This window comes from Mus caroli, unplaced genomic scaffold (genome assembly GCF_978045245.1).
Source record: "Mus caroli unplaced genomic scaffold, Mus_caroli_1 scaffold_2, whole genome shotgun sequence".
NCBI lineage: Eukaryota > Metazoa > Chordata > Mammalia > Rodentia > Muridae > Mus > Mus caroli.
Window position 1 is genome coordinate 54379440 of NW_028227257.1, and position 18457 is coordinate 54397896.

At 43.8% G+C, this 18457-nt stretch overlaps 1 protein-coding gene across 1 annotated transcript in view; it reads left to right on the forward strand.

Annotated features, from left to right (window-relative positions):
- Secisbp2l (SECIS binding protein 2 like) overlaps positions 1–18457 on the forward strand; it is a 47997-nt gene that overhangs the window by 16607 nt on the left and 12933 nt on the right. The window contains exons 8-15 of the mRNA XM_021150851.3: positions 4324–4458; positions 6746–6826; positions 7721–7888; positions 8004–8145; positions 12354–12520; positions 13497–13629; positions 14912–15074; positions 17953–18173. Of these exons, the coding sequence (XP_021006510.1) occupies positions 4324–4458; positions 6746–6826; positions 7721–7888; positions 8004–8145; positions 12354–12520; positions 13497–13629; positions 14912–15074; positions 17953–18173 (1210 nt within the window). The remainder of the gene's footprint in view (positions 1–4323; positions 4459–6745; positions 6827–7720; positions 7889–8003; positions 8146–12353; positions 12521–13496; positions 13630–14911; positions 15075–17952; positions 18174–18457) is intronic.

Consider the following 18457-nt stretch of genomic DNA (forward strand, 5'->3'; position numbering starts at 1 on the left):
ATTTTGATGTGGCTTATTAACTCTTGCACATTAATGCCATTGTCACATAGATGGTTACTTGGTGCCACAGTGTGGCCAGACTGGGCAGTTGCCTGTCAGTTATACAGCGTGGACTGTGTACAGCTATGCATCTACAGAGACTGTATCTTCTTGTGTTGTTTGGCTGTCAAATCAGGGAGTTGCTTATCGGTCATTATTTCTCTTTTTCATTTTAGATAGACTTCCTGGATTCCTTATATCTAGTTAAGGAATTAGGGCTGTCAAATAACTATGAATGGACCAAAAGTCAGAGCAGGATAAATGTTTACTGCTCCTGCTGATCTTGGCCTCCCTGAGACTAACACTTCAGACAGTCCCTTGACAGACCCCGTAGGCCCCACAGAAACAGGAGGAATGGTCCTTTCTTCCCTGTGATTCCTGCACAGTCAGGCCATTTTTGTTTCAGGCTTATGAGGCAATTTGGCTTTAGCTTTATTTGATGATAAAGATTAAACAAAATGTGCAAAGTATTTACTGACTTTTTCTGTTGAAATTGAAACTACTTGCCTTGCCAAGTTCCTGGTCTGCATCCTGGCCCTAGTTTTGTTGTTTGTTCATTTTGTAACCCTGAGGTGAAAACCATTTTTTTCCCTTTTTTTTCCTTTTCTTTTTTTGTTTTTTGTTTTCTTTTTTCCGAGACAGGGATTCTCTGTGTAACCCTGGCTGTCCTGGAACTCACTTTGTAGACCAGGCTGGCCTCGAAATCAGAAATCCACCTGCCTCTGCCTCCCAAAGCTGGAACTAAAGGCGTGCGCCACCACTGCTCAGTGGTGAAAAATATTTTAAGTGCTTTATCTCTGCCTGATAATTGGTGGGAAAAAAAGAAGCCAAGCACCGAGTGTATGTTGTTTGTTTGGAGGAGGGTCTTGCTCTAGAGCTGAGGCTAGTCTGGCACTTGCTCTGCAACCAGAGTTGCTCTGAACCTCTGACCTTCCTGCCTTAGTCTCCCAGGTGCTGGCGCCATGTGCCACTCTACCTGGCAGATCTGTTGTTTGTGTTTTCCTCCTTCATTCCTAAAGCAATAGAGGCAGATTTCAAGAGTGTATCGTCTATCTCTTACTGATGTTTCCTTGTCCCTAAGATTTTTGTTAAGTATATATTTGATTTTTTTCCCCAAATACCAACTCCTTTTTAAGCCAAACCAGACTGTGGCCCTTTCACAATTTCTAATTGTTTTCTAGGCTTTAAAGGCTTTTAGAAGGTTAAACCCGTGCAGGAAATAGTGACCTCTCTTTATTTATACTAGTTCTTTGTGTGTGCGCGTGCGTACGTGTGAGTATGTGTATAGCTCAGCAAATAACTTTGGAAGCTCTCCTTGCACCTTCTGAGGATCCCAGGGGTCAAGCACAGGCCAGCCAGGCCTCACAGCAAACACCTTTACCTCCTAGATAGTCTCACCTGCCCTTGTGCTACTTTTTATAGTACAGTGTTTCAAGATATTTTTATAAGAGACTTAATTTTGATGACTGGTAGCACCTGGTCGTCTACATTTTAAAGCAGCAAGTACTTGTACTCACTGATTGTAGGACTAGAGAGATGGCTGAGGGGGTAATAGCGCTTGCTGTGCCAGCATGAGGACCTGTAGATCCCCAGCACCTATGTTAGTAAAATATTAATCATGGATGTGTATGCCTATAACCCTGACTTGGGGGGCAGAGACAAGAGAATTGCTTCAGCTTGCTGGCCACCATCCTAGCTCTTGGTTCGCTGAGAGACCCTATATAAAGCTGAGCATGACAGATGAGGACACCCGGTGACCTTCTGACCTCTGTGTGTGCACAGAGACACATGCGTCTATACACACAAATGTGTGCATGTGCTACACACAGGCTAATCACTTAAAAATACAAAAAGTGAAAGGAAACCACATACAGAAAGGAGACGGGGGGGATCACATTCAGCTTGGATCTTGCCAGTCCAGTCTGGCTGGGCAGCATGCCCCAGATGTCCTCCTGGCTCTGCCGTCCTGCAGTGGGGTTAGAAGTGCATTCCACCACACCTGGCCTTTAACAGTGGATTCTGATAAGCAAACCCAGGTCCTCCTGCAAGACTGGCAGCCCAGGCCCCACCTCTTGGAGTGCCAAATCCTCCAGGAATCAAATTCTAAACAGAATAACTTGAGAGAGACAGTCTCTAGAACTGTTAACATGATAGTTAGATTTTCACAAAGGTGTTAATATAGCTGGGCATCTTTGTGTTTCTGAGTTACTTCTGTCTCCTTTCCTATGGCTTGTCTCATGCCTTTGCTTACTCTGATGCTTGATCTGTTTCTTTTTACCTTGATTTATTTTGAGGTCAGGACTCAGTGTATAGTCTAGTCAGGCCTCGACCTATAGTCTCCTTCCTCAGTTTCCCAGAACTGGGCTTATAAGTGTGTCATCATCGAGTCTTGATTTCATTCTTCCCTCACCCCCTGCCCCCGTTTCTGTCCTTACACATGCTTCTTTATTTCGAAGCAGAGTCCTGCCCTGTGGCTGTGTCTAGCTTGGAACTACCTATGTAGGCCAGGTTATCTCTTTGAACTTGGTGATCCTGCCTCTGCTTCTTGAATTCTAAGACTACTACTGTGTCTGGCACATGTGCCTTTTCAGCAACAAGCTTGCTTAGAAGAACTGGCAGAAGCACTGTTATGAGCTTAGTGGCTTGCTCAGAGGCTGTTGGAAAATTTGCTTCTCAGGAACCTTGCTGAAACTGTTAGTTTTGAAATTTTAAGGTTTACGGTACTTTTCCTTCTCCCTCTCTCCCCTCCGCCCCTCTTGATGATTGGGTCTTTCTGTGTAACCCTGGCTGTCCTGTAACTCACTCTGTAGACCAGGCTGGCCTTGAACTCAGGAGATCTGTCTGCCTCTGCCTCCTGAGAGCCAGGATTAAATGTATGAGTCACCATGCCTGGCAGGCCTGATACTCTTTTCCTCCACTTGGAACAATTAAGTGGCATTTGCTTTTACAGATAAACTGTTAAGTATTTCCAGTACCATCAGTACATATATACTAGTTGGTTTACAGCAGCAAGCATGAAAATAGGCCAGGTGTAGGCCTTTGTATGTGTGGTTTCAGAAGCTTATGTCCTTGATTTGTCTCTGACTGCCTCATTTCATTTACTGTTAGGATTGTGAGGTAGATGTTGATGGAGAAGGGCTTCTCACGTCTCATTATTCCTTCTGAGGGATGTTTGATGTTAGCTAACATCCGTTCTTAAGAGACTAAACATATCTCGAAGTCATTAGAACACATGCTTTTCCTTTACCCTCCGACAGTGAAATATTTTTCAGACTTATTAGTAAATGCCTCAGTCTGTTGGCTACCATAAAAAAGTGCCATAGACTTGGTGCTTGTGGGCAGAAAGGTGTAGTGTGCCAGGGTCGGGGTACAGGAAGGTCAGCTGGCTGGTGGAGAGTTGTCTGCCAAGGCTTGCTTCTTGGTTCTTATTTTCAATGTTGCCCTTAAGTAGAAGAGCAGCTGAGAGTTCTTTGCATCCCTTTTATAGCTCATAAATCCCTTCCATGATGCTCTGCTCTCTTGACCTGATCACTTCCCAGAGTCTGTCTCCCAAGACTTAGGATCTCAACACAAGAATGTGGGGGAGACACAAACAGTTCCTGTAACAGGACAGTAGCACTACTCCTCCTCTCCCTCCTCCTCTTCCTTTTGAGCAAGTGTGCATGTTGGGTGGGTTTATATTTAATTTCTGAGTGAGGCCCTTGCATTGTACTTCAGCTACTACCCGCCAGTTTTGAGATTGTAGCCCTGGTTGGCTCTGACTGCACGTCCTGCCTCTCTTGCTCTAGTGTTGGGGTTGTAGGCTCTGCCACCTTTCTTCTTCTACCCATTTCCTTGAGGGCAAGGTTCTTACTGAACAATTTTCTCTTGAGATGCTTTTTCACCCAGGCTGGCCAAGGATAACCTTGAGTTTTTGTTCCTCTCCTTGTTAGTGTAATCTTTTCACTGTTGGCTCTTCCCCTGCAGCTGGTTCCCTGGAGATGTTTCCAGGTGATTAGATTTACCAGCCGTGCGCACCTCGTGGCCAGCTGAGAGTACATAACCCCCTAGCAGGACTGTTCATCCCCTGCAGGGCCTTAGGCTTGTCAGACTCTGGCTCTTGAGAATAAAGCTGGTAAAAAGATTCATCTTGTGGGGGAAGAAAGGTCATCCGTCTGTCTTGTCTTATCAGTGCTTTAGCTACTGAAGGTAAGTTATGCACCTTGTAAAAGTCCCATGTGCTCCTCTGCACGTCCGCTGTATTTCAGTGCAACAGGTACTGGAAGATAATACTTTCTTTCTCAGGTTGGATTCAGATGCCGAGGGCACAGCACTTCCTCAGAAAGAAGACAGAATTTGCAAAAGAGACAAGACAATAAGCACTTAAACTCTACTCAGTCTCACAGAAGTGACCCAAATTCCGAGTCTTTATATTTTGAGGTAATTTTTCAAATTTTATTTATAAACTATCCTTAAATAATCTTTATGGGGCTGGAGAGATAGCTCAGCAGTTTAGAGCACTGACTGCTCTTCCAGAGGTCCTGAGTTCAAATCCCAGCAACTATATGGTGGCCCACAACCATCTGTAATGGGATCTGATGCCCTCTTCTGGTGTGTCTGAAAACAGGGACAGTGTACTCATATACAGAAAATAAATAAAAATAATTCTTAAAAAAAAATACTTCATTAAGAAATGAATTTGGTATGTGATTGTGTTAACAGGTTACCCTGTTAGATTATAAGTGATATGATACACTAACTCATTGTTTAACTTTTCATTGAGTCTTTGTAAGTTTCATGTCATGTACTCTAATCCCACTCATCTCCCTGTCCCTTTGTATTTACCCTCTGCCTTTGCAACTCCCCTACCCCCCCCCCCCCCCCAGTAAAATAAGATAGGAAAAATCGCATCTTGTCATGGGAGTGGTAGTGTGCAGTGCGCCCTTTTGTCACACTACTTTGTGTCACCATGTCATGTAGTGCACCATTTTGTCACACTTCTTTACTTTGTGTCACCGTGTCATGCAGTGCACCCTTTTGTCACACTTCTTTACTTTGTGTCACCGTGCCATGCAGTGCTCTCTTTTGTACACTGCTTTACTTGCAGATGTCCATTGCAGTGGGTCATTGGTCCAGGTAGAAGCCTCTGGCTTCTGCTACACTATCAATACTGGATCCTTACCTAGACTCCTTTCAGATCTCCTGTTGTTGCCCTGTGTCCTGGAGGTCCTACAGCTTTGGATCTGTCGGAACAGCCCTTTCATGAGCTCGAGTAGATTATAGGGTAGCCACTCAGAGCCCTGGGCCTGGGAGGTAACTGAACTGGTCACCCTGCCAGCTCTCAAGACCATATTTCTTTGTTTATTATGGTTCCTGTTTATTTGCATGTGGAAGCCAGAGGACAACCTTGGGTCTTGCCCCTCAGACACCATCCATCTTGATTTTTTGGACAAAAGGTCCTTCATTGGTCCGGAGGTCTGTGATAAAGTGAGGCAGGCTGGTCGGTGAGCCTCGTGGATCTGCCTTTCTTCACTTCACAGCACTGGGGTCTCCATGCCTGCCACTACGCAGCTGCTGTTACTTAGGTTCTGGGAACTGGAATCTGCTCCGCAGGCTTCCAAAGCTAGCACTTTCCCAAGCAAGCCGTCCCCCAGCTCTCAGGACTTTCACACGTAGTCTTTTCTCTGTTCTCAGATAAGAGGCTTGGGCAGAGCTCCACGATCCTGGACTGACTGGTCTTTGTTTATACTACTTATGGATTTTATGCAAGTTAAACATTTTTGTGATTGATAGAATGTTACTTTCATTCTTTCTTTCAACAAAAGTTAATTTTAGTCTCAGAAAAATAGTTTAACTATAAATATAACAATTTAATTATAGGCCACTTATATGATTGTTTCCATTCAGTCAGAAGTATATTGACTAAGAAGTTAATTTGAATAAAAACATTTTAAACATTATTCTTAAGATTGTATATAATAGGGAATGGAATAAATTTAAATATGAAATGACTACTCAAGTGTTTAAAATCTTCTCCAAATTATCTGAATGTGATAAAATCCATTTGAATTTTTTGCAGTTACTTATCTTAGGATAGATTAGTATAAAAATGAAAAAGTGGTTACAGAAATCTAAAGGATGGGTAGGTGTGGACATGACTTTATGCTTGAATAAAAAATAGGCTTAGCATAGGAAAAATAAAATGTCCTTTTTAAGGGTGATTTTAAAACAGCTCAGAAGTAGGATACAAAGATACATTATCATCCTACCTTTCCGAACTGTCACGTAACGGTATAGAAAGTTTCTATGCCAGGGAGCTGGCTCATTGATAGAGTGGTAACCTTAGCCGAAGTAAGGCCCTGGGTTTGATCCCCAGCAAACATATGTGTGTACATGTGTATGAGCACACACATGTTCATACATGCACCCACACACACACCATGTACCCCACACACCCCACACAGACATGAAGGCATGCACATACCCTCACACACCCCTTTGTAGGGTTAGCACTGAACATTTTCTTTTTTTTTTTTTTTTTTTGGTTTTTCGAGACAGGGTTTCTCTGTGTAGCCCTGGCTGTCCTGGAACTCACTCTGTAGACCAGGCTGGCCTCGAACTCAGAAATCCGCCTGCCTCTGCCTCCCAAGTGCTGGGATTAAAGGCGTGCGCCACCACGCCCGGCTTAGCACTGAACATTTTCACTGACAGAGTGAAACTATTTCAGGATGAAGATGGGTTTCAAGAACTAAGTGAGAATGGAAATTCTAAAGATGAGAATATTCAACAGAAACTTTCTTCAAAAGTAGTAAGTAACTCTTTTCAAAATTATAAGAAAAATAGAATTCCTTTCAACTTGGGCTGTGTGGGAAGAAGTCTTGAGGTTGGTATACAGGACATAGGGTGACATGGTTTGTTGGGACAGTGTGTTAAGTTCTCACCGCAGCAGTTGTATTGTATGTGTGTATGGGTGGTGCACAGAGCGCAGTTGTGTTGTGTGTGTGTATGGGTGCACAGAGCGCAGTTGTGTTGTGTGTGTGTATGGGTGGTGCACAGAGCGCAGTTGTGTTGTGTGTGTGTATGGGTGCACAGAGCGCAGTTGTGTTGTGTGTGTGTATGGGTGGTGCACAGAGCGCAGTTGTGTTGTGTGTGTGTATGGGTGCACAGAGCGCAGTTGTGTTGTGTGTGTGTATGGGGGGTGCACAGAGTGCAGTTGTGTTGTGTGTGTGTATGGGGGGTGCACAGAGCGCAGTTGTGTTGTATGTGTGTATGGTATGGGTGGTGCACAGAGGCCTGAGGGAGACAGAGGACAAGTTGCAAGAGTTGGCTCTCTCCATCAAGAGAACCCATGTTTCAGTCTTGGCAGCAGACTCTTGTATCTTTTGAGCCTTAATGTTTCTTTTTCTAAATCAAAGTAGTTTTGGGGAAGTCTGCAATTCTATTATTAGATGAGAAAACCTTGAGTACTGATTAGACAACATGCGTTCTATATGGAAACTTCTGGACAAGGATCACCTGCTACATTCAGCTTTTGTCCTTTGTCTCCTGTTCTAGAATGGTCCTCCTGCCTACCCTGTTCCTTATGACGCCAAGTCCTCTGAGTGTACTGTTTCCCTGCAGAACCTGACTCAGCCTGCATTGCCTTTTCTTTTGGTTTGACTTCCATGAAATGACTAACAGATGTGTTTCTCCCATTTCCTAGTTGGATGACTTACCTGAGAACTCACCCATCAATATAGTTCAGACTCCGATTCCCATCACCACCTCAGTTCCTAAACGAGCCAAGAGTCAGAAGAAAAAAGCGTTAGCTGCAGCCCTTGCTACAGCACAGGAATACTCAGAAATAAGTATGGAGCAAAAAAAGTTGCAGGTATCAGTAGTCGTCCGCCGGCCTTGGTGGGGTGGATCGGAGTACCAAATGGAATTGTAGTTTGTCAGACTCTCCCAGTCACAAAAAAGTGAATCTTTGTTTATCCATCTTTTAGGAAGCTCTATCAAAAGCAGCTGGAAAAAAGACTAAAACCCCTGTGCAGCTGGACCTAGGGGACATGCTAGCTGCTCTGGAGAAGCAGCAGCAGGCAATGAAGGCACGCCAGATCACCAACACCAGGCCGCTGGCACATCCAGGTGAGGCCTTAGTCTGTCTGCATAGTGTTCTGCAGCCTTTGGGTTGTAGCTACATTCTTTCTCCTTACTCTGTACTTGACCCTCTACCCCTAAAGAGAGAATGTGAGTGCCCGTGCCATGTTGAGCATGTTGATGTCAGAGAACAGCTTCCAGGAGTCTGACTCCTTCCACCATGGGTTCTGAGGATCAGCTGAACTCAGGTCGTTAGATCTGTAGCACAGACACTTAGCTGCCGAGCCCTCTTTCCCTGGCCCCATCCTCATTGGGTTTGTTTGTTTATTTTGTTTTGTTTTTCTTCTTCAAGGGTTAAAGTAAAAGAGAAAACTACAGGACAAGAATGGCAAGTGTTGATAGCTTTTTATGTGTGAATGAGCCACTGATCTAGCTTCCCACTGTTTAAACAGTTTAAAGCTCAGAGTTTGATCCCCCACCTTTTGTTTTGGTATAGCACAAAGGAGGGAAGGGCACCATTTCAAAGGACCAATGCTGAGAAGCAGGATTCTCTTTGTGTTCTGTTCCCAGACTGTCCCAGTCCCTGGACTGTTGAATAGGTAGAGATACAGGAATGTGTACCAGCATCCCAGGTGCTGAGACATGTGGCTGCCCCTCATTTAGTGGGAACCTCTGCTGGGAGGAACTTGGTAGAGGTGCTGGTGAATGCAGAGTAGCAAGCTCCTGCCATGGAAGTGTGACCCTGCAGCTCCAAGCTGGCGCTGCAGTCAGGCTGTGGAGATTGGAAACCTGCTCTTGGATGTGTTTCTTGAGGAAGATACTTATTTTTCTGTCCTTTAATTCTTTATGTTAAATTGGAGTAGAGATGGTGCCTACTGCAAGGTTGTTGAGGAATGAGATGATGGATGTAGAGTGCTTATCAACCGGGTTATAACCACTCAGCAACTAGTAAGTCTTGTCACAAAGAAGTGGTTGTTAACCTGTGACCATTACAACTTGGTTGGGGTTTTTGTTACTGTTATTGCTGGTTTTGTTTTGTGAGACAGGGCTGAAGGAATCCCCCTGCCTTAGTTTCTCAAACTCAGAAACTACTGGCGAACCTCCATGCCCAGATAGCTGTCATTTTAACAATTTATTTTTTTTTAGTTGTAGGGAACTAAACCTAGGGCCTAATGCTTGGCTAGGCAAACACTTTACCACTGAACTAAATCTCCAACCTTTTTCCAGTGCTGGGCCTTGAACCTACGGTGTTATGCATAGAAGGTAAACTCTGCCACTGAACTACATCCCCAGTTCTACCGCTGTGATTGATTCAATAGAAACAATGTTAAACAAATCTGAGTATCGGTGTATAAAACATGCTGTCTGGAGCATTGGGGTTATGGAGATGATGAAGACAGACCTGCTCACAAAACACATAGCTGGCTCAGCTTTGAACTGATTGGCCAGTAAGAGCTTACTCTTGTAGAAGACCTAGGTTTAGTTTCTAGCATGCAAGTGGCAGCTCACACCCATTCATAACTTCTGTTCCAGGGGATCTGATGCCCTTCGACAAGCATCCACATAGTGCACATTTATCCATCCATCCAGGCAAAACGTTCATACACATGACATAAAATAAATATAAAATAAATCTCTTGGTTTCAATATTTTTTTTAATTCACTTTATATCCAGAGTACAGCCCTCCCCCTCTTTTCCCTCCAGTCCTACCTTTATAAAACCCTCTCCCCATTGCTGCCTCCCCTTCTCAGAGAAGGGAAAGTCCCCCTTGGGTACCATACCACCCTGGGTCATCCAGTCCCAGCAGGACTAGGTATATCCCCTCCCACTGAGGGCCAACCAGGCAGTCAGTATAGGGGAAAGGGGATCGAGTGACAGAGAACAGAGACCAAGACAGCTCCCCACTCCACTTGTTAGGAGATTCACATGAAGACCAAGCTGCACATTAGCTGCAAATGTGTAGGGGGCCTAGGTCCAGCACTTGCATGCTCTTTGGTTGGTGGTTCAGGCTCTGTGAGACCCCATAGTACCAGGTGAATTGACTCTGGGTCTTTTTGTGAAGTCCTTGACCTCTCCAGCTTGTTCAGTTGTATCCCCCACACTTCTACAAGGGTCCCCGAGCTCCACCTGATGTTTGGCTATGGATCTCTTCATCGGCCTCTATCCACTGCTGGATGAACTGTCTCTCAGGAGACAGCTATGCTAGGTTCCTGTCTGCAAGCATAGCCGAGTTTCACTAATAGTGTCATGGGTTAGCTCTCACATACATGGGTCTCAAGTTGGGCCAGTCATTGGTAATCTTATAGGATAATAGACACATATTAATATCTGGTCAAAGCCAGGCAGTGGTGGTGCATGCCTTTAATCCTAGCACTTGGGAGGCAGAGGCAGATGGATTTCTGAGTTTGAGGCCAGCCTGGTCTACAAAGTGAGTTCCAGGATAGCCAGAGCTACACAGAGAAACCTTGTCTCGAAAAACCAAAAACCAAAACAAAACCCTGATCAACAGTGGTGTCTTAGGAGAAATATATCAAGTTCTGTGAGCCTGTAGAAAGAAGGGAGTGGTTTATGGCAATAGAAGAGTAATAAGGATTACAAGTGACTGCATGGAAAGACAGTGTTTAACTGGACTTTGAAGAATGAGTTGGATTCCTGGCAGATAGAAATAAAACTCCCTTCTCTTCCCAGTCTTTATTTGAAAGTATTGAATAGAAAGAAAGCTGTTAGGAAACCTAAGAAAAGAATGGGAGCGAACATTTGCAAGGACCTGATGGTGTGTGGAGCAGTAGGCTGTAGGCGTAGGTTGAAGACAAGTCTGGGATGTTGGAGAGATGGCTCCATCAGTGAAGTGCTTTCCACATGAGCATGAGGACCTGAGTGTGGAGCTCTAGTACTGTGTAATAGCCAGGCGTGAATAGCAGTGCACACCCATAAACCCCATGGTAGAGATGGAGAGACCAGCAGATCATTCAGCTCATTATCCAGCTAGTGTAGCCGAATTGGTGAGCGGCCATGTCTTAAAACTAGAATTGACAGTGATTGGGAAGACACACCACCAAGATGGCTTCATATGCATATGCATACATGTGCAGGCACATCCTCACACATATACTGTACCTGTACTTTCTGGCTTAGTGAAGAGTGCTATGAACATACCACAGTGACATAAGGAGAGCTGACAGTGGCCCTGGACTTATACATGTGTAGTTCAGGTTAGAAGTCGGTCCATTTAAAATGAGGGAGAAGTCCTTGGAGTGACCAGGTTTCAGGAACAAAAGGAAGGAGAGTCAGACAAATAAATACAGATGGATGAATGAGTGTTAGAAGAGGCCTGGGGGGAATTTTTGAAGATTGGGAAATTGTATTTGGTGACTGCAGCGTTCTGCTGGGTCTTGGCAGCATACTTACAAGAGAGTGGGTAGGGCCAAGGCCAGATGGTGCTGGTTTGGAAAGGAAAGGGGCTCAGAATGATGCTGAGAAGTTTCACTGGGAAGAGGGTGCAGTAAGAGCACCATAGGCTGAGGCAGCCCAGTTATGGGACTAGGCTTTGGCTTTGCCTCCCAAGCCAGCTTTTGTTTCCGACAGAAGAGTAGGGAGTACTCAAAGAACAGAGATTGGGTGAGGGGAGTGCATGAGAAAAGGGACAGAACAAGGTCCCAGGGGAATTAAAGTGGCATTAGGAGCTGAGGTGGTTGGTTAGTGGGCCTTGGGCAGGAGGAAGGATGTCTGTCCTCTCATTTTGGATTCTTTTTTCTTTTGTAATTTGGGCAGTGTCTTCTCAAGGAAATGACAAGCATTCTGCTGGAGTGGAGAGATGGGGATTTGGAGGCTTAGCAATGTTAAGGATCAGGGCTGCAGAATGAGGGTATCAGTAGGGTGTAGCAGTTGCTGGGTAACAGGAGACTCAGCATGCCTTCTGACCCTGAGCTGAGGAGAGGAGCCATAGGCTGTCCAAGTATGTGAGCAGGGTAAGAGGCTGCCTCTGTAGGAGTGAGGAGAACACAGCTGGGCAGGCTGACTGGACGCCAGCTATCCAGCTTACTTCAGACCTGTCAGTTGACATACCTTCTCCTTGGGAGGTGAAAGACCTGGAACAAAGCTGTGTCTGAGGGATGCTGCCCAGCCTGTCATTACGCCGTCCTCTGTATATTTCCATGGGAAGAGAAACCTTGTGTTTTTGAGGCTTTGTTTAGGAGATTGTCAACGTGTGGAGATTGGCTGCGGTAGTAACACTAATGCTCTTGTTTGTTTTCAGTTGTCACCACAGCCACTTTCCACACTAAAGACTCTAACAGAAAGACCTTAGCCAAAAGTCAGCCATGTGTGACATCCTTTAATTCTTTGGATATTACTTCCTCTAAAGCAAAAAAAGGAAAAGAGAAGGAAATTGCAAAGCTAAAACGACCTACGGCACTGAAAAAGGTAACCCCGAGTCTGGAGATGTTTCTTTATCAGATAATTAAAGGTTTACCTTTTGTATTTCTTGCAAATTAGTTGTGTTTTAGGAAGTAGATGTTGTAATATACACATGGCTATATGTGACTGATTAATTCAAAACCAGCATTGTATGACAGTCTCCTTGTATGTAAGAAGGTCCTGCATTTTCTATAATGTTTGAAGAATAAACTGCTAAACATTTCATATTCAAGGTATTAGACCCTTCTTAGAAATAAGTTCAGATCTTTCTTTCCTTTGCATTTTTTTCTCTTACATATATATGTGTGTGCAAGCATTTGTGGGCATGCTTGCATGGGGGCCTGCATGTAGACGCCTAATTAGATCCAGAGTGTTCTCAGTTGCTCTTAACTCTATTCTCCCCAGGCCTCAGACAGCTGAGCCAGGCGCTTTGCCTCCTAGCCAGCTAGCCCTGAACCTTAGTAACAGCAATGTATGTTCTGTGTGGAGTAGAGCAGTTTTAGGCCCACTCTTTCACCTTTGTCTTCCTTACCTATAAATTGATGATGGTATCTGCTTTGGTTTAGTATTAGAGGGTCAGAATGAGTTAATCCATGCCTGAATAATTGAAAACTGTAGAGTGTGAATCAAACAAACTGAATGAGTCAGTTTTGGAAATCTTATGTGGTCACCTCAGATTTAAAGACCTGCCGTATTTGCTTGTTTGCTTCAGCATCCTGCTTCCCTTCATTTGGAGACGGAGATAGATGATGTGAGTTTGATTGTGATTCTTAGCACTCTCCTTATATTCTCTGTACAGCATTCTCCTCAACTTAGTTTCTAAAATAAGTCACCTTTTAACAGGCCATCTTCTGTATAGCCAGGTAACACAGCCGACTGAGGTCCTCACGGCTGTGCCTGTGTTTTAGTGGAACATTGGAAGAGTTTGTTGCATCTATTTGAAGAGTGACTGGTAATTAAAGAATGCTGTAATGGATTTCAGGTTATTTTGAAAGAAAGAGAGGAGAAGAAGGGGCGTCTGATTGTGGAACATAGTGTTTTGGGAGCTGAGGAGCCAACAGAGACGCATTTGGACCTAACCAATGACTTGCCTCAGGAGACTGTCTCCCAGGAAGGTGAGGATGCCGAGCTGCGCCTCCAGTAGCAGTTGCACACTCTCTTTTATATATGTTGATTTAGGTGGTTTCTTTTGAAAGCAGATGGCTGAAAGGGTGGGCAGGTGTTCCATAGCAGGTCTCTGACAATTTGGAGGCTCAGATCCATCAATTGTAGTAACATCTCAGGCATTAGGATTTTCCCAGTACCTGGGACTCCTGGGACGGCCATGAGTTTTTGCTCATCATCTTTTACATATAAAACACTATATATTGGTTATTTTTTCTCATAGGACTACTTTAAAAGCACTTTTATTGATTTCTTATTTTGGGGGGAATTAATACATAAAGCACAAGGAATAGAGAGCTGCAAAACAGAGCAAAGATTCTATTCATACCAGCATGCGTGATTCCAACAGATAGGTTCCCATCTGGTACAGCAAGTAGCCACACAGCATTTTGCAGCAAGGTAAATCTGATTTGCACAGATCTCAACCAGGAATCTTTCAGTGCTTTTAGGAAAGTTAATTTATTCTCAAGTATTGTTTATCTAGGACATAGCTTCTTGGGGTTCCCCTTTATTCTCAATATGATTCTCCTTAGATTTATGTATGTCCACACATTCATTCATCCCTCTGATGTTGATCTAAAAGCTACCAGTGTGTTCAGCAAGAGGTTGGAAAACCAAATGGTCAAAGGCTGATATGATGGGTACACAGAAGGAATGTGTAACTTTCTAATTACTAGACGGAATATGCAAACTTACTGCCTTTACTTGTTGAGGACAAGCAGTAACTTAGGAAGAAGCAGTAGAGTTGATAGTTTGTATCTAGAAGTATGGCTGCCTGAGCACAGAAGCAAAGGCCAGATAATTAGGTGGAGTCTAGGAGAATCAGGACAGGCTCAGGAGGGTGAGTCTTGCTCTATACAGGGTTGCGGGATATGGGTGTGGGGGTGAGCAGATGTGAGCCTGGGGAGTCGGGAGGGTGAGCAGGTGTAGGATAAGGAGTTAAGAGAGAATGGGTGACATAGATTGTCATTGCCAGTACTGCAACTCTTCTATGGAAACTTCTAAGCTGCTGTGCTTAGATTTTTCTTGGGTATGCTCTAATAATAGTAGGAATACTTCATTCTTTAGTTAATAAGAAAAATAATTTATGATGGGAAAATGCTTAATTTACTAGCTTCTGGAGAATTAGGGTACAGCCTGAAAAATTCTATCATCGAAATTGTGTGCGTTCATCTGGAGCTTCTTAGCGTCTAAAGTTTTCAGGTTCTTCCCTTTCACCTCGACTCTCCACAGATACTGGACTGAGCATGCCCAGTGATGCTTCACTTTCTCCAGCAAGTCAGAACTCTCCATACTGTATGACACCTGTGTCGCAAGGCTCACCTGCTAGTTCTGGCATAGGCAGCCCAATGGCATCGTCAACGATAACCAAAATCCACAGCAAAAGATTTCGAGAGTAAGTTTTTTTTCTCAGTATTGAGGTGAAACAAGTGAAGGCTCTTGGTCGTTCTGAATTTGTACCCTTGTTCCCTAAACCCAACAAGGGACTGTGGAGGTTGTGCTGGTTTCCTCCGCTTGCTTCATGGCTGGCGTGGGTCTATTTAAAGCAGTCCCTGCTGTCAGTGCCCCTGGAATGGGACTCCACAGTGATGTGTTTTCTTTATCCCGCATGGTGCTTCTCTCCCAGCATCCCGGCCTTTTACATTATACGTATATTATGTGTATGTGTATATGGATGTTACATATGTGTGCATAGAGGATGTAATGTTCTGAGGTTTGCTCTCCAAATACTTACATTTTTGCATATAACATAGGCGTTTTATAAAGCTTACTAATCAGTTAATGACAGGTAACAGACTTCCTCCCCTAAGACCCTGGGTCCATCCCATAAAGCCATTTGTTCTTGTTTGTTGTGCGTTTCTGTAGTGCTAGAGATCAACTTCATGGCTTTCAGCTTCCTGGTCAGGTGTTTGACCACTGAGTTAACCCATGCACTTGCTTTAAGAAAATATGTCTGGATTTAAAATTGGATAATTAAGGAGTCACAAAGCAGCTGTGATGTATTTTAATATTTGTGTAGACAAAGAGCTTTTACCTTTAAAAATGACTTATGAAGGAACTCTAGAGCAAGAGCCAGTGTGGTTCCGGCAGCCACTGCTCTGTTCTGCTCCCTCCTCAGCTCTAGCTGAGCAAAAGCCTCTCTTCAGGCTCTGAGCAGCTAATATATGTAGGACAGCAGATGTGGAGCAAATGAAACACATGGAAAAGAAATACATATGTATGAAATGAGCAGCTTGAGACAGGAAAGAAGGAAAATGTAGTTTGTTGTTGAATTTTTAAATTTTGAGTGTTTATAACATTTAATCTTTCCTCAATCCTCCCATTCTATCTTCTGAAATGATGTCATACTTGCTTAAATGCTTGTAGGTAAAACATGAGATTTCCTGGACATGTTTTCAGGCCCATGTCCCATCATGTGAGGTAGACTGCCTGCCTCTGGTGCAGTGAGGTCAGAACTAGGACAGTTGATGGTCCACAAGTAAACGTGATGGCTGCCTTGCCCGGGAGCTAAGTGAACAGTGACTGTACACTTCTTTGTCTTCCGACGGCCTCAGTCAGCTGCCTGGTTTGGTGCAAAAGCCTATTGTTTACCTCAAGGCTTCAGTTTACCTATTGAGTTTGTCTTCCATAAGCATAGGTTTTCAGAGCACCTAACCAAACTTATTTTTGTGGTTGGAAATGCTTTCATGGCTGAGACTTTTCCAGGCTCCAAGGATGAAGTATTTTTAGTTTTCTTGGCATATTTTTTTTTTTAAAGATTTATTTATTTATTTATTTAATGTAAGTACACTGTAGCTGTCTTCAGACAGCTACCGGAAGAGGGCATCAGATCTCATTACAGGTGGTTGTGAGCCACCATGTGGTTGCTGGGATTTGAACTTCCGACCTTTGGAAGAGCAGTCGGCTGCTCTTACCCACTGAGCCATCTCACCAGCCCTTCTTGGCATATTTTATAACCTTTTTTTTTTTTTTTTTTGCAAAATAAAACAGATTGATTGGATTGGTGGGCTGGGCTGTGCAGTAAGAAATACTGTCTACCGCCTTGATTTTTTCTTCAATTTAGCACAGAGAGGAGTGGGTTTCATTGTGGCATCTTATACATCTGTATCGTTCTGCTTGGTGCTCACTCATGCACTCCTTCAGCTGCCTCCCCTCCCCCACTGCCCACCTTATGCTGCTTCACTTCCTGTCCCAAATAGTCCTCCGCTCATGTCACTTCCTTCCATTACTCTCACTGGGTGTGGTGACACCAAAATCTCATGTCTTTGACCCCAGCACTTAGGAGGCAGAGGCAGGCAGATCTTTTGAGTTCGAGGCCAGCCTGGTCTACAGATCGAGTTCCAGGACAGCCAGGGATACACAGTGAGACTCTCTCTTCAAAAACAAAAACAAACAAACATTTCCTTATCTTCTATTTTCTTCTTCCTCTCCTAAGATCTCGTGTGCCCTCTGGTGATCTCATCTACTTTCATGACATACTTGTATGTGTGCCTGTACACACATACAAATGTAAATCTAAGTTCTTAAAGAGAGAAAGCATGCAGTATTTGTCTGAGTCTATGTTACTTCACTTAACATAATGGTCCCTAGATCTGTTTTCTTGCAAATGTCTTTAGTTTATTTTTCTTGGCAGCTGAATAAAACTCCAGTATATATTAATAAATTTTCATCAGTTTCATTTAGCCATTCATGCTGGAGACCATCTTGGAGACCATTTTTAGCTACTGTGGGTTTATAGCAGTACACACGGGTATACATCTATCTCTTTGTTCCAGGTTTATGCCCAGGAATTATGTAGCTGAGCCCTGTGGAGTTGTGATTTCCTTGGGGGCTCTGTCAGTACATCAGCAGCAGGGTCAGGCACATCTCTCCTCAGTCAGAGGATGAACTGTTACTAAGAAATTCAGAAAACTTGCATTTTTCTCTTGCTAGAAGTATCTCTAATGACGTGTATCACAATGGCATATGAAACTGTAGTCTCTTAGTAAGTCAGCATTTGGTTTATAGCTTTAGAACTATAATAATTAGGAGTTCAGTACTACTTCCCAAGGCATCTTGTCCTGGACTAAAAGCTACTTCACTGAAATTCACAAAGAGAATCAGTATTGCTGTTTTTCTGATTGGCATGTTTAGAGATTGTAGACACTGGTGAACTTGTTAAAAAAATGCCTTGTTGAATGTATTCACCCTCAAAGATATTTTCCTAATGTAAGTCTGTAATTACAGGTCAATAAATTAGGATGGAATTACCCAGCTCTTTGCTTCTTTTACAGATATTGTAACCAGGTTCTTTCTAAAGAAATTGATGAATGTGTGACCCTCCTTCTGCAAGAGCTTGTCAGTTTCCAGGAACGCATCTACCAAAAGGACCCAGTGAGAGCCAAGGCCAGGCGGCGACTGGTCATGGGGCTGCGGGAGGTCACCAAGCACATGAAGCTGAACAAGATCAAGTGCGTCATCATTTCCCCCAACTGTGAGAAGATCCAGTCGAAAGGTGCGTATGCTTGCTTAGAGAGGGACACCTCTGTGGGGAACCCAAACCAACCTTGCAGCTGGAGACCATGTCTTTATCTGCAGTGTAGTCATAAGACACATCCTGAGCATGAGAAAAGGGAATACTTCAGGCTCACCCAGCGGCTCCTTACTGTGATGAGACTAGAACAGTCAGGGTGCGCATTACTTAGCACCTGTGGATTCTGCCCTGAAAACTTTACATAATCTTCCTTTAATAACTTTTCCTACTTAAAAAAGAATTAGAAGAAAAGGTAAAGGCCTCAG